Below are 13,973 nucleotides of genomic sequence, written 5' to 3' on the forward strand. Positions count from 1 at the left end.
CTCCCAAGCATCCTGGCTGTGACTTAGCCTTGGGGTCAAAACATAAACCTTAAATGATAAGCCAACTCTCTTCCAAAGAAAACACCCTCCATCTTTCAAAATGTAGTTCTGCAACTCTTTTTAAAAAGCCACAATGTCTATGGTACAGAGGAAATATCTATACTTGGAGGTCATTGTTATTATGATTATTAAATATGCAAAATGTGGATAATTCTTTCTCTAAAGGGTCATGGGATTTTTCCCTTTTTAAAAAAATCCTCACCCGAGGATATTTTTTCATTGATTTTTAGGGAGAATGGAAAAGAGAGGGAAAGACAGAGAGAAATATCGATGTGAGAGAAACACACAACACACATCAATTGGTTGCCTCCTGCACGAGCCCTGACCAAAGCCGGGCCCAGAGAGGAGCCTGTAACCAAAGTATGTGCCCTTGACCAGAATCGAAACCAGGACCCTTTGATCCACAGGCCGACGCTCTATCCACTGAGCCAAACTGGCTAGGGCAGATTTTTCCCTTTTTTTGCTATAAAGGAAGAGGGAAAGTAAAAGCTGAGGGCCATGTGAGTTTCAGCTTTCAGAGATGATCAGATTACCTTTGGTTGATTAATGTTGGCAACACACTCATTCTATTATTTCCTTACTGAGGGACCCAGGAATATGAGGCACTTGATTTATTCTTTTTTTTTTTTTTTCCTCAGTGAGGGTCTGAGAGGATTGTTAATCATCCAGGGATGGAGTTTTTTTCTCACCAGTGTTTGAGGTTAAACTCAATTTAGTCTGATAAGGATTGAGCTGTATTCCCAGATAATGGGTGTTCCATGGCTCCTGTGAGGGGAACTAATGGCCTTAAATAGATCCCTGCTAACCTAATGCAAGGCCTCCCAGAAGTGAAGTAATCTCAGCCCTAAAAGCTCATTTCTGCAAAATCGCACAGGGTGCAGCTAAAGGTTCTGTCTGCAGCAGTGGGGGTCCTGGCACAGAATAGCATGTCCACCTGAGGTGTGGGATTGTGGACGATAAATCCCGTGGCCCACAGCAGAGGCTCCTAGGACCTGCCATTACCCCGTAAGGCTGGATCAGATGGGGTGCTTATGATGGACCTGGATTGATAGAATGGAGGAGAGAGCACTAGTTTGGAAAATGGAAGTAGAGAGCCTGGCTGAGTTTGAATCTCAACTCTAGCCCTTTGTGATCCTCCTGGGCAAGTTATTTTTGACCTCTAAGTTATTTCCACATCTCCAGAATGGAGAAAATGAAAATACCCACTTTATGAGACTGTTGTGAGGTGATGCTGCCAAGTTTTTAGTATGACACCAGGTACTTAATACAGGCGCAATAAAAACTAACTGGTGACAGTAGGAGTCACTGTGGTCATTGTCCAGTTTCCACCACTGGCATAATGTGTGTCTGGGACATGGTGGCTCATTTCCCCGACTCTCAGTTTCCTTAACAGAAATTATGGCTTTGAAATAAATAGTGTCCTTCATTGATTGTCTCCTGTGTCTCATAGCTTTACATCCTCATCTCTCAGCCTCATGACCATCCTGAGAGGAGCCTATAAAAATCTGTAGTGTTGAAGGTTGGACTGTGACTTCAGAGTTGCCGCCAAACCTATCACCAAAAGATGTTCTTGAAACTCAAAGTAACTGAAAATAGGTTTCCACTGTGATGGAGATTCTGACTTACGGAATAGAGAATGTGTTTTTTTCTCTTATGGAATACCAGGGGATAACCCATGAAGATCAAATACAGTGAAACTAAACAGAGAAATGAAAGTACTAGTAACTGGCATCTGACTTATGCGAGTTTGGGCAAGTCCCTTCACTCCTGGACCTCAGGATTCCCAGCTGCACATTAAGGGGGTAGATCTGAGTTCCATTTCAATGAATCTAATATTCTGTTTAGTGAACTGCAGCAAAGGTTAGAAATTCAATCCAGCCCTGTATTCCGTAGAGGAATGATTTATGCTGTCTTGGGGACCAGAGGCCCAGTAAATTAGAGGTGCAAAGACATGAATGAATATGAGTACCAAAATTCATTAAACATTTTCTCTTGGGGATATCTCTTTGTAGATTGTGTGACACTTTAATTCATTCTTATCTTTATATAGACCTCAATTTCTAGAATTTAGATATTATGTATGATTGTGTTTCATTTGTTTCCTGTTCTTTCAGAATGGGCTGTGTATTTTTCCTCTTCCTGTCTTTCTGTGCGTTGCATAAAATAGACATGAATTGTCCCTCTGTTGGATGAATTCACTCATTCATTTATAGTAGCAGCAGTGTGGTCCAGGGTGGAGTGAAGGAAAGAACATGAGGGTCAGAAGGTCTGGGTCTTGCACTGACTTCCTAGCCATGTGAGGCTGGAAAACCAAGTAGCCTCTCAACCTCAGAATGCCAGCCTGTGTGGCCTACCTCCCAGCTGTCTGTGGTAACTAAGTAAACTCACCCAGGTGAAGCTATGAGACACAAGGCAAGTCAAGGGTGTAAAGACTGAACATACACTATCATTACAACTACACCAAAAAAACTGAGATGTGGGAATAAAGGCTGGAAGATCATATGCAAAATGTTGAACAATTATTTCATTAGGGCCTTGGGATTGCAGGTATGATTTTTATTTTTCATTTCTCAATTTTTCAAATGTTCTGAGTCATAATTTTATTCCTTTAAATGGAAGCTTTTAAAATGTAGTATCGTATTACTACAGACGAAGCCTTACTTATTTCCTTGGAAAGTCCTCCCTTCCTTTCCATTCCCAAGGCCAATGCCCTAGCCCAGGCTCTCCACACCCCACCCTGGTCTCCCCATTCCAGCCTGCAGTCCGCAGCCAACATAAAATCCAAATTTTAACTTCTTTGTTTAAAAATAGGAAAATTTAGCAATACAGGTCCTGCATTCCCTCACGGCTACAATTTGGCAACAGTTGACAGGAGCCAAGTAGCAGCTGAACCTTAGATGGGACCTGCAGTCCCACCACTCACAGCAGGGCCTTTGAAAAATAGAGAAAAGCATTTGTTCCTCTGAGCAGAGGCAGCCCCACCTAGAGTGCACAGTTTGGCCAGGCCAGCAAAGGTTGGATGGATTTCAGTCACCACTCTCCAACGAGGCTAGGCTGTCTCATGAGGGGCCCAGCCAGCATGACCAAAGGCACCAGCTGTGCCCCCACAACAAATGCAGTGGTTAGGTGCCTGGCCTCTGTAGACCCAGAGATCTAAAATGTCCAGAATAATGGCTACTTAGGCTCCAGCTCTGTTTCTCTGTGATACCCTCAGCTCTGCCCTCTGCCTTGTCTCCACATTGCCTTTCCTCGGTCACAAGATGGCTTCAGAACTAAGAGCAGCACCTGACTGTTCATTCTCCCACAGATTAAAAGAATGCCTCCCTATAACCCTCAAACAAGAGCCCTGGGCTACACTCCAATTGAATCACCTCTGAGCCAATCCATTTTGGACAGGCTAGTGCCAGGCATTGAGTGGCTCAGATTTAGGTTAATCTGAACAATTCACTACAGCAAGGTGGACAGTGATTTATATCAGTGTTTCTTAACAAAGGTATTATTAACTCTTTGGCCAAGATCATTCTTAGCTGTGCACTAGTAGTGGGTCTCATTTAGCGTATCTAGCACCACCCATCATATGCCAGCTGTGCACGCCAGTTGTTGGAATGACCAAAAACTCCTACACATTGGTCATACCCAGACACTCCTACATCTGGAGGGCTGGCCATGCTGAATGGGCTGTAACACACTGGGGCGGGGTGGTTCCTTAAAAACAAAGTCTAGTTCTATTAGGAAGATGGGAGATGTGAATGAATTCTGGAAAAGCAAACCACAAACATTAGCTACGCTTTTATTCTAGGTGGGAAAGAAGATTAAAAGGAAGAAAAACTATGGCTGTTAAATTTTTAACATGTGATTCCCCTTCAGATGTGCTCCTGGTTACTATGGAAACCCCTTGCTTGTTGGAAATACCTGTAAGAAATGTGACTGCAGTGGGAATTCTGATCCTAACCTGATTTTTGAAGATTGTGATGAGATCACTGGCCAGTGTAGGAATTGCTTACGTAATACCACTGGATTCAAGTGTGAACGCTGTGCCCCAGGCTACTATGGGGATGCCAGGATAGCCAAGAACTGTGCAGGTACAGTACTGTAAATCCTTAGACGGCCACCCGGATTTAGATGTATCTATCTTGGGAAAATGTCTTAAGTGCCCCCTTGTCACTTTTCCAGAGCAATGCACATTCTCAGGAATGTGCATCCCATACTCACCCCTGGTGGATATTATCAAGGCTACTAATGTAACCTAGCTCATAAACCAAGAGACACTGACACAAATGAGCTCTTGCCTTGCCAGCTTATACCCTTCCCATTTTGATCAAAGAAGAAAAGCAGACTTCCATGGACAGCCTATGATTGGCCAGAATTCTGAATGAAAACCTGCATGGTTCACATCACTTTTCTTATTCTGGAAGCTAAGTCCCATTTTTCAATTATGTTTGGTAAAACTGACATTTCAGTGCAATAAGTGAGCAAATCAATGGTAGAGTTTACTCATCACCCAATTTGCTCAAATTGTCAGAGCAACTATCTCAGGTAGAGTATAAGAATTGACTTCAGTTAGACTGAAATGTATACATTTCATTGATAATTTCTATAATCCATTTGCCACATAGAATAAAGCTCTTAATAGGTAAAGTTCAATTGCCTTCCTCTAGGAATAAGGCTGAGACTGAATATTTCTTATTTGTTTGTGACTTTGAGGGGAAGAATGGGTGAGGAAGAGGTATTGTACTCTTGTGGCATGCTCCTATTGGAAATCCCCTCACTAAAACAAAGTCCCACTTAAAAAGATTCTAAGTGTAAAGGTTAATATTGAGAAGAAAACACATGTGATCTTCAGAAATCACAATAAAAGTAAACATGTCTACAAGAAAGCAAAGTGCACAAAGGCATAACACCGAAAAGGACACAGGGAAGAGTGTTCTGTGTCTAGACAGACTAAAGAAGAAAAGCAGGCATCTGAAAGAGCGCTGGCATCTCTGGCTGGGTGGCTCAGTTGATTAGAGCATCGTCCCACACCAGAAGTGTTTGCGTTCAATTCCTTGTCAGGTCATATACCAATGTTGTGGGTTCATTCCCTGGTTGGGACATGTACAGGAAGCAACCAATTGATGTTTCTCTCTCTCTTCCTCTTTCATATCCTATCTAATATTAAACAAACATGGTAATTGACCATACCTTCACTATGCCTCCCATTGGCTAATCAGCACGATATGCAAATTAGCCTCCAACAAAGATAGCGGCTAATTTGCATACTGCAGACAGGGCAGGACAGCACCATCCTGCCTGCCCCATTGCCATCCGGGCCTGCTATTTGCCACCCGGGGCAGTGGGGCAGGACAGAGCCATCCCACCTGCCCTGCCGCCATCCGGGCCTGCTATCTGTGACCCAGGGCGGCGAGCATCCCATGTGCAACCTGACCCAGGGCAGCCGGGTGGGGCAGCAGTGATCCGCCAGCCCGCCTGGCCAACGTTCGGGTGTCCCATGTGCGACCTGACCCAGGGCAGCAGGGCGGGGCAGCAGGGCGGGACAGCGTGGCTCCTCTGTCACCCCAGCTTCCTCATCACAGCTCCCTTGGGGGCCTAAGCCTTTAGTCAGACATCCCCCAAGGGTTCCCTGGCTGCCAGAAAGATGTCTGACTGCAAGCTTAGGCCTGATCCCCTGGGGAGTGGGCCTAAGTCGAGAGGTGGACATCCCCCAAGGGGTCCTGGACTGCAAATGGGCACAGGCCGGGCTGAGGGACTCCCCCCACCCGCCCCCCGAGTGCACAAATACATATATATATATATTCTGGGGCAAGAATTTTAAAAAACTGCTGACAAAATCAAAGCCTTAGACATTGATGAATATTCTGATTCTCAAAACATTTACTAAACTTATGTTTAAACTACATAGAAGCAGATCACTCTTAGAAAAGAAGCTAATGCGAAAAGCAATAAAGCATGATCTTGCTGAATGGCTTAATAAATCTACATTTTGTGGAACATTAAACAGCTGAAATGTAATAAATGCATTTCCCCTTACAGCTAAATTTTTTATGATTTTTCTCTAAAGACAGTTAAGAGATGGAGAAAATTCACAATTCTGCTTCAGCTTATTGTTGATAGCTCAGGAATTCCTTTTTAAATATCACAAATTAATTTCTACTCTGAAACTCTGAATTGGGGCTTTTGTTTTTGCTTTTTTCCAAATGACTATCTTGAAAATCCTCAGTAGATGAATAGAGGGTCCTCAGGATTTCTGAACTTATGTAAATATGTTCCTAATTTTTTCCACGACATTATTCCTCGCCATCCCACTGAGAACTATCACTGGGAGGTTTGGAGTCAGCTTTGCCAAGGGTCAAGCACTGTGGAAGCCAAGATTTGCTCTTGGGCCTCCTCACTCTCTCCTCGCTGGACTACTCCTCCTTCACACCTGGCAATGATCAACCCCGAAGCTGGATTAAACTGGAGAATCAGGCTGCAATGAAAGGCTGGCTTTCGGAGTCCAGTTGAATAATGGGCTCCATGATTATCTTGTATCTTGTGAAATTTACCAGGATTTTTCTGGACTGAAGCAGCTGTAATAGTCATGTCAGGATCCCCCCTCCCCCCCCAAAAAAAAAAAAATTGTGAGAGGAGTCCTAGAATATTTAAACTTGTTTTTGCCCAAGGGTCTCCTTTGAAAATTTCACTAGTCTGAGGCTTAATTGGGTGAGGGGCACAATCTCGGTATCAGAGAATATAATTAATGCCCATTGAATGATTATATACTGATAGCCAGTATTTCTAGAAACCATGAGAACATTGCCATACTTTAAGCACTAAGAAATGAATCCTAATCTCTTGTTTTTGTTTCCCACAGTGTGCAATTGTGGAGGAGGCCCATGTGACAGTGTAACCGGAAAATGCTTGGAAAAAAGTTTTGAACCCCCTACAGGCACGGACTGCCCAACCATAAGTAAAAATAACAGTACATGATTGACTAACCCCACTTTCTCTAATGTGCTGCAGGTGGAGGATTAAGGAAAGTTATGCAATACCCCTCTCTAGAAACTACCTGAGTTTCACCCCTGGCTTTAACCCTGTCTGTGCCTCAAACAAATGTACCCTAAACAAAAAATGATTCAGTTGTCCACTTGATTCTAATTTGCAAATAGGTGATTTACATTTAAACACCTCTACAAAACTTATCAAGTCTTTAAGTTTAGCATCTTACCTAGTGGATAAAGGCAAATTCAGAAACATAATTCCCAAAGACTGGGTTTATTTTAGCTCCTTTTCTCCCTTTTCTCTACAGGTCACTAGATAATATGATATATACAGACAATGCTTTACAACTCTGAGAAAACTGAGATACCAAGAGATTTCAGTGGTTTTTCCCAGATCACTCCAAATCTAAAGTGGCACCAGAAATAAAATATTCAGGCCTTATGAAAAAGACCTGCAATCTTTCTTTCCTGGATGTTTCCGTCATTCTTATCAATCAAATAGTGATCAATTCTGATGGTGCAAGGACCTGCTGAAACATTCAAAACAAATTTCCAGAACTAGTCTTAATGACTTTTCAAGCACCATCTATGATAAACCCCCAGCCGATATCATATGAATGGTGAAAATCAGGAACAAGACAGGATGCCCACTCTCACCACTCTTATTTAACATAGTTTTGGAAGTCCTAGCCAGAGCAATCAGGCAAGAGAAATAAATAAAAGACATCCAAATTAGGAAGGAAGAAATGAAAGTGTCTTTTGCAGATGACATGATTCTGTATATAGAAAAATCTAAAAATTCCACCAAAAAAAACAAAACTATTAGAAACAGTAAGTGAATACAGTGAAGCTACAGGATACAAAATCAATGTACAAAAAGCCATTGCTTTCCTATATACTAACAATGAAACTTCAGATAAAGAAATGAAAAGAAAACACCTTTTGCAATTGCAACCAAAGGAATAACATACCTAGGAGTAAACTTAACAAAGGAGGTGAAGGACCTATATACTGAAAACTACAAAGCATTATTAAAAGGGATTGCATAAGGCACAATGAAATGGAAAGATATTCCGTGTTCTTCTTCATGGAATGGAAGAAGCAACATAGTTAAAATGGCTGTATTACCCAAAGCAATATACAGATTTAATGCAATCACCACCCAAATCCCAATGTCATTTTTTAAATAAATAGAACAAAAAGTCATCAGAGTTGTATGAAATCACAAAATACCCTGAACAGCCAAAGAAAAAAGTTAGAGAGGTATCTTACTACCTGACTTTAAATTATACTGCAGAGCTAAGATACTCAAAACAGCATGGTACTGGCAGAAGAACAGACACACAGACCAATGGAATAGAATTGAAAGCCCAGAAATAAAACCACAGGTACATGGGCAAATAAATTTTGACAAAGAGGCCAAAAACGCACAATGGAGAAAAGAAAGAACCATTATCCTCAATAAGTGGTGCTGGGAGAATTGGAAAGCCACCTGCAAAAGAATGAAACTAGATTATAGCTTGTTCCCTTGTATAAAAATTAAATAAAAATGGATCAAAGGCTTGGAACAATAAAGTACATAGAAGAAAACATAGGTACTAAACTTATGGACCTTGGTCATAAAGAACATTTTACGAATTTAACCCCAAAATCAAGAGAATTAGAGGCAAAAATAAATGAATGGGACTCTATCAAACTAAAAAGCTTCTGCACAGCAAAAGAAAACTACAACAAAATAAAAAGATAACCAACCGAATGGGAAATGATATTTGCAAACAGCAGCTCCGACAAGGGGTTAATAACCAAAATATATAAAGAACTCATACAACTCAACATCAAACAAGCAAACAATCCAATTAAAAAAATGGGCAGAGGGCCAGAAAGACACCTTTCCCAAGAAGACATGCAAACAGCCAACAGATGTATGAAAAACACCTGCAACTCCACTAACTATTAGGGAAATGCAAATCGAAAGTATAATGAGATACCACCTTACACCTGTTAGAATGGCTGTTATCAACAAGGCAGGTGATACAGTAACAAGTGTTGGGGAGGTTGCAGAGTAAAAGGAATTCTCATTCATTGCTGGCAGGAATGTAAACTGTTACAGCCACAACAGGAAACAGTGTGGCAGTTCCTCAAAAATTAAAAATAGAGTTACCACATGACCCAGAAATCTCTTCTAGATATCTACCCCCCAAAATAAAAACCCACTCAAAAAAACATTTATTCCCAAAGATATATGCACCCTATACTCATTGCAGCATTATTCACAGTGACCAAGACATAGAGACAACCAAAGTGTCCTTCAATAGAGGGATAGAGGATTGGATAAAGAAGACACGGAATACAATGGAATACTACTCAGCCATAAGAAAAGATGAAATATTGCCATTTGTGGCAACATGGATGGGTCTTGAGAATATTATGCTAAGCAAAATAAGTCAGTCATAAACAGCTAAGAACCATATGATTTCACTCATGTGGGATATAAAACTGACACTCATAGGCACAGACAACAACATGGTGGTTTACTAAAGGGGAAGGGAGAGGGTGTAGTAAAGTGTAAAGGGGGCCACATATACGGTGACAAAAGATTACTTGACTTTGGTGGTGGACACACAATGCTACACACAGATCATGCATCACAGAAACGTACACCTAAAACCTATATGACCCTATAAACCAATATCACCCCCAATACATTTAATTTTAAAAAGTAACTAATATTCATCTTTAAGTAGAGTGATTTAAAGACTATATATTTTTTAACATTAGGTATTCCCTCCCCCAAACAAAAATATCTTGACTTCTGAGTCCTCCGGACACAAGAGATTAATATTACCGATGAATCACATTTTAGAAGATGGCACAGAATGCGAGGCACAAGCAGGGTGAAGTTTACACACTGATAACCTGGGTGGTCCCCTAAGCAAGGTCACTTTAAGGACATCATGATACCTCCCTGGCCCTAAGCATTTCCCCCTCCAGCCTGATGTTCCTCTGAGAGTCAATATGAGTAAGACCATGTTAAACTTAATTAACATACTAACAACTATTAACACGTCAGTCTCCATTTACCAGGTCTCCAGAAGAAAGTGCAATCTGAGAGAGAGATAGAGAACAGGAAAGTTTCCAAGGGTGTACTTGTGAGTGGCCCCAGGAGGGCACCGGGATCCTGGTGGGTGATGACCGTGGTCAGAAGAACTCAAATGTGAAACGTGAGAAGCAATGAGAAACTGCAACTACTGCACCAGACAGGAGGTCAGGCCAAGGGGAGGTGCTCAGGTAGTCACCCTCGGGGTGAGGCCAAGGAGTAAGAAGTGCTAGAACCTGAATTGAGACGGGAAAAGATGACAGGAAAGGGGGAGTGCCTATCAAATAGCCGCCTTCACCAGTGGACACCAAGCAAAAGCCCAAAGCCTGACATAAGAGAGTCATCCCAGAGGGCTGTCCCTTTCATGCTTTCTTTCTGTCTCAGTGCCGCACTCAGTGTTCATGTTAACCTACTTTCCCTGCTGCATGTGTTGTTTCTTTTTGTTATGTGTTAAGTGGGGATAGTGCTCGATGTAGTTGGGCTCATCTTGGACTCTACCGACTTTGAGTATGAGGACTAGTTCTGTGGCCCAGAACAGCACCTCATGAAACAAAAATGGAAATAGAATTAGCTAAGGAAGTTCATATAGTGATCTCCTGAAGGCAGCATGCTTCCCAGCTGGCTTTTCATTTTGAAGAAATGACCTGCCCATTCTACTTCTAGGCTGTGATAAGTGCATCTGGGATCTAACTGATGACCTACGCTTAGCCGCGCTCTCCATTGAAGAAAGCAAATCCGGTGTGTTGAGCGTGTCCTCCGGTGCCGCCGCCCATAGACACGTGAATGAAATGAACTCCACCATCTACCTCCTCAAAGTATGCAGAAATGTTTGCCTTCTGCGCATTTTCATTCTGGTTTCACTGAGTCACTCCTAGTAACCCCTATCAGTTTTGGTAGCTGAGTCTCATGGCAACATTACAGAAGGTTAGCCCTAGGAAATTATGACAAGTTAATTATAAGCATTATCTTCAGCTCAACCAAGAGCTGCCATCTATAAAAGAGGTTAATACTGAAAATGAAATGACTAAAAAACTGGTATCTATGTACAAAACTATCGAGGGATGCGAAACACTTATTTCCTTGGTGAAGCTGTACATTGGTCATTCAAGTGATTACCACAGACTTATTGTTACCTTACCCTCAATGTGCAATGTTTTTGAGAAGTTTCTCTAGAAACGTTTCTCTCTGTGTGTCTCTGTTTCTCTATCTCAATTTTTATCTCTATCTCTATCTCCTACCCTTACCTTACCTTCTCACTGTCATATTCCCCCTCATTTTCCCACACTCACACCCACACTCAGACACACAACAGACTCACATGCTCTGTTTCTCCTCATAGATCCTGTGGTTAATCTCTAATAAACGAGTTAAAGGCAGGAAATAGATGAACTGTGCTTGTATATCTAAGCTTTAAGAAGTGGTTTTATTTCCCCCCTCTAAATCATGGGCTTCTATCACAACCAACATATTTTTGAAAACAATGATAATTAGCCGAAACCGGTTTGGCTCAGTGGATAGAGCGTCGGCCTGCGAACTGAAAGGTCCCGGGTTCGATTCCGGTCAAGGGCATGTACCTGGGTTGCGGGCACATCCCCAGTAGGAGGTGTGCAGGAGTCGGCTGATCGATGTTTCTCCCTCATCGATGTTTCTAACTCTCTATCTCTCTCCCTTCCTCTCTGTAAAAAATCAATAAAATATATATAAAAAAGAAAAACAATGATAATTAGCTGAAAGGACAATAGAATTAATACCAGCATAATTTTTTTTTAACTATGTTAGTCAATTTAGTATAATAGTTAACAGCATAGACTTTGAATTTAGATTGTTTGCATTCAAATGCTGGTCCTGACACTAGCTAGGTAACCTTGGGTAAGTTATTTAACCTCTTTATTCTTCAGTTTTCTCATCTGGAATTGAGGAAAATTATTGAACCATCTCATGGATTGTTGAAAGAATTCAGTGAATTGATATGTACCTAGCATAGTAAGTGTTCATTACTTTGTGGAGGCGCAGATGACATGCACAGCAACTGTCCATATTATGCAAAATGCAAAACAAAACAAAAAAATGACAAAATTGTAGAGCTGGATGGAATCTTAGTGAGCATTCTGTTCCAAACCTAGAAATCCTTCTTGTCCAAACTCATCTGTTTGGACACATGAGGGCAGTAATTCTCAGGGGAGTCACCCAGATTCAGGCCTCTTGATGCCACTTGAATCCGCTTTCCCCAACAACACAACTTCAAGATAGATATAATTACAGCTGACAGAAAGGCAGTGCCAAGCTCGGTGAGCCTACTCCAAAGTAATCGGAGTAAAACCACATTTGGACTAAGCTCCATTTACTTTAATTTGTGTGAGTTGATCATTTCTTCCAAAGCCTTCCAAAATTGGCATTTTAAAGGTTAGACACCCAAGGCCACCACCAGTCTATATTGTGCATTTGTACAAACTAGGAAAAGGTACCCTTTCCCCACGGCCAGCACAGCACAGCCCAGGGTCTGCCTGGTGAGCAGACTGGAAGAATTTTATTCCTTAGGGCCCTGAGAACCCTCATGCAGTCCCCAACCTCTACACCAGCCTGCAGACCCACCACCATTTGGGGAACAGAGACTCACATTCTGCTCTAAGTCCTTTAACATGGGAAGAGTTTTGTGTTTATTTTTACAAACCTGGTGTGCACGTCTACTGATTATTTTCAAAACATTTTTTTCCACAGACAAAATTGTCAGAAAGAGAAAACCAGTATATCCTAAGAAAGATACAAATCAACAATGCTGAGAATACAATGAAAAGCCTTCTGTCTGACCTGGACGAATTAGCTGAAAGGGTATGTATTCAGTTTCTGGAACTACCTTCAGAGAAAGGACTTAGCTGGTGTGAGCCTAGCAAGTCACAAACAACTGAGGCTCAACACAGCTCAGAAAATATGTAGTGACTCAAGTACCTTAAAATAAATCAAGAGTAGACTCGGTCTCTACTGTTTCTTCCCATTTTGACTGGTTTCCTTGAAAAACTGTGTTTTATGAGGAACTATTTTAATATTTGCTGTTGGTTAATATGGTTGATATATTTCAATTAGAATAGTTGTTCAGCTGTTTGCGTTAGCATTTTATGACTAAGAGCTATAGAGCATCCAGAAATAAGCTTTACTATGTAGAATATAAAATTTAAATGTCTGCTAAAGGATGCATTAAATAATAAACAGAAAGAAGAGCAATGATGCTGAGAAAGTAATTTTGCACTTTGGCAGGGAAAAAATCACTTTCAACCCTCACCTTACACCATATCTATAATAATAAAAGCGTAATATGCTAATTAGACTGGACATCCTTCTCGACGACCTTCTGGACAAAGCCAGGGCTGCTGGCATCCGGGGGAAGGAAGGCCTACTCTTGCACTAATTAAGTGCTTCGGGCCTCTAGTACTAAAATAAAATCCCAGACAGATTAAAGACTTGAATTTAAATCTCAAATTCACAAGAAAACAGAACTAAATATTTATTTGAAATTGAAAGAAAATGACAATACATTTAAATACAGCATGAGGAATTACAATAAAAAGATATAATAGATATGACAAGATAAAATTTCAAATACCCAGTAAAGACAACTAAATAAATGAAAAAGTCAATGAGACTAAGAACAATATTAAGGGAAATATGACATAAAAGCTCTCAGAAATTAACCACAAAAGCATTGAAATTTGAGCAGAGTCAGTGTGAGAGACTATTAAATACACTCCCCAGCAGCCTAATGGAAAAATATCCTGCCTCTGTAGTAATAAAAAAAATACAACTAAGCCACAAGGCGCCATATTCAACATTTAAAATGTTTAACA

The 13,973-nt window shown here is 41.1% G+C and overlaps 1 protein-coding gene across 3 annotated transcripts in view; it reads left to right on the forward strand.

Moving 5' to 3' along the window:
* Positions 1 to 13,973, forward strand: part of LAMA4 (laminin subunit alpha 4) — a 135,290-nt gene that overhangs the window by 51,450 nt on the left and 69,867 nt on the right. For 2 of the 3 annotated variants that reach the window (XM_036317078.1, XM_036317077.1), the window contains 4 exons: positions 3,928 to 4,142; positions 6,911 to 7,006; positions 10,798 to 10,949; positions 12,853 to 12,963. In XM_036317078.1, coding sequence (XP_036172971.1) covers positions 3,928 to 4,142; positions 6,911 to 7,006; positions 10,798 to 10,949; positions 12,853 to 12,963 — 574 coding nt within the window. The remainder of the gene's footprint in view (positions 1 to 3,927; positions 4,143 to 6,910; positions 7,007 to 10,797; positions 10,950 to 12,852; positions 12,964 to 13,973) is intronic. The other variant, XM_036317076.1, reaches the window with a different exon arrangement.

Source organism: Myotis myotis, unplaced genomic scaffold (assembly GCF_014108235.1).
Source record: "Myotis myotis isolate mMyoMyo1 unplaced genomic scaffold, mMyoMyo1.p scaffold_m19_p_7, whole genome shotgun sequence".
In the NCBI taxonomy this organism is placed as follows: Eukaryota; Metazoa; Chordata; class Mammalia; order Chiroptera; family Vespertilionidae; genus Myotis; species Myotis myotis.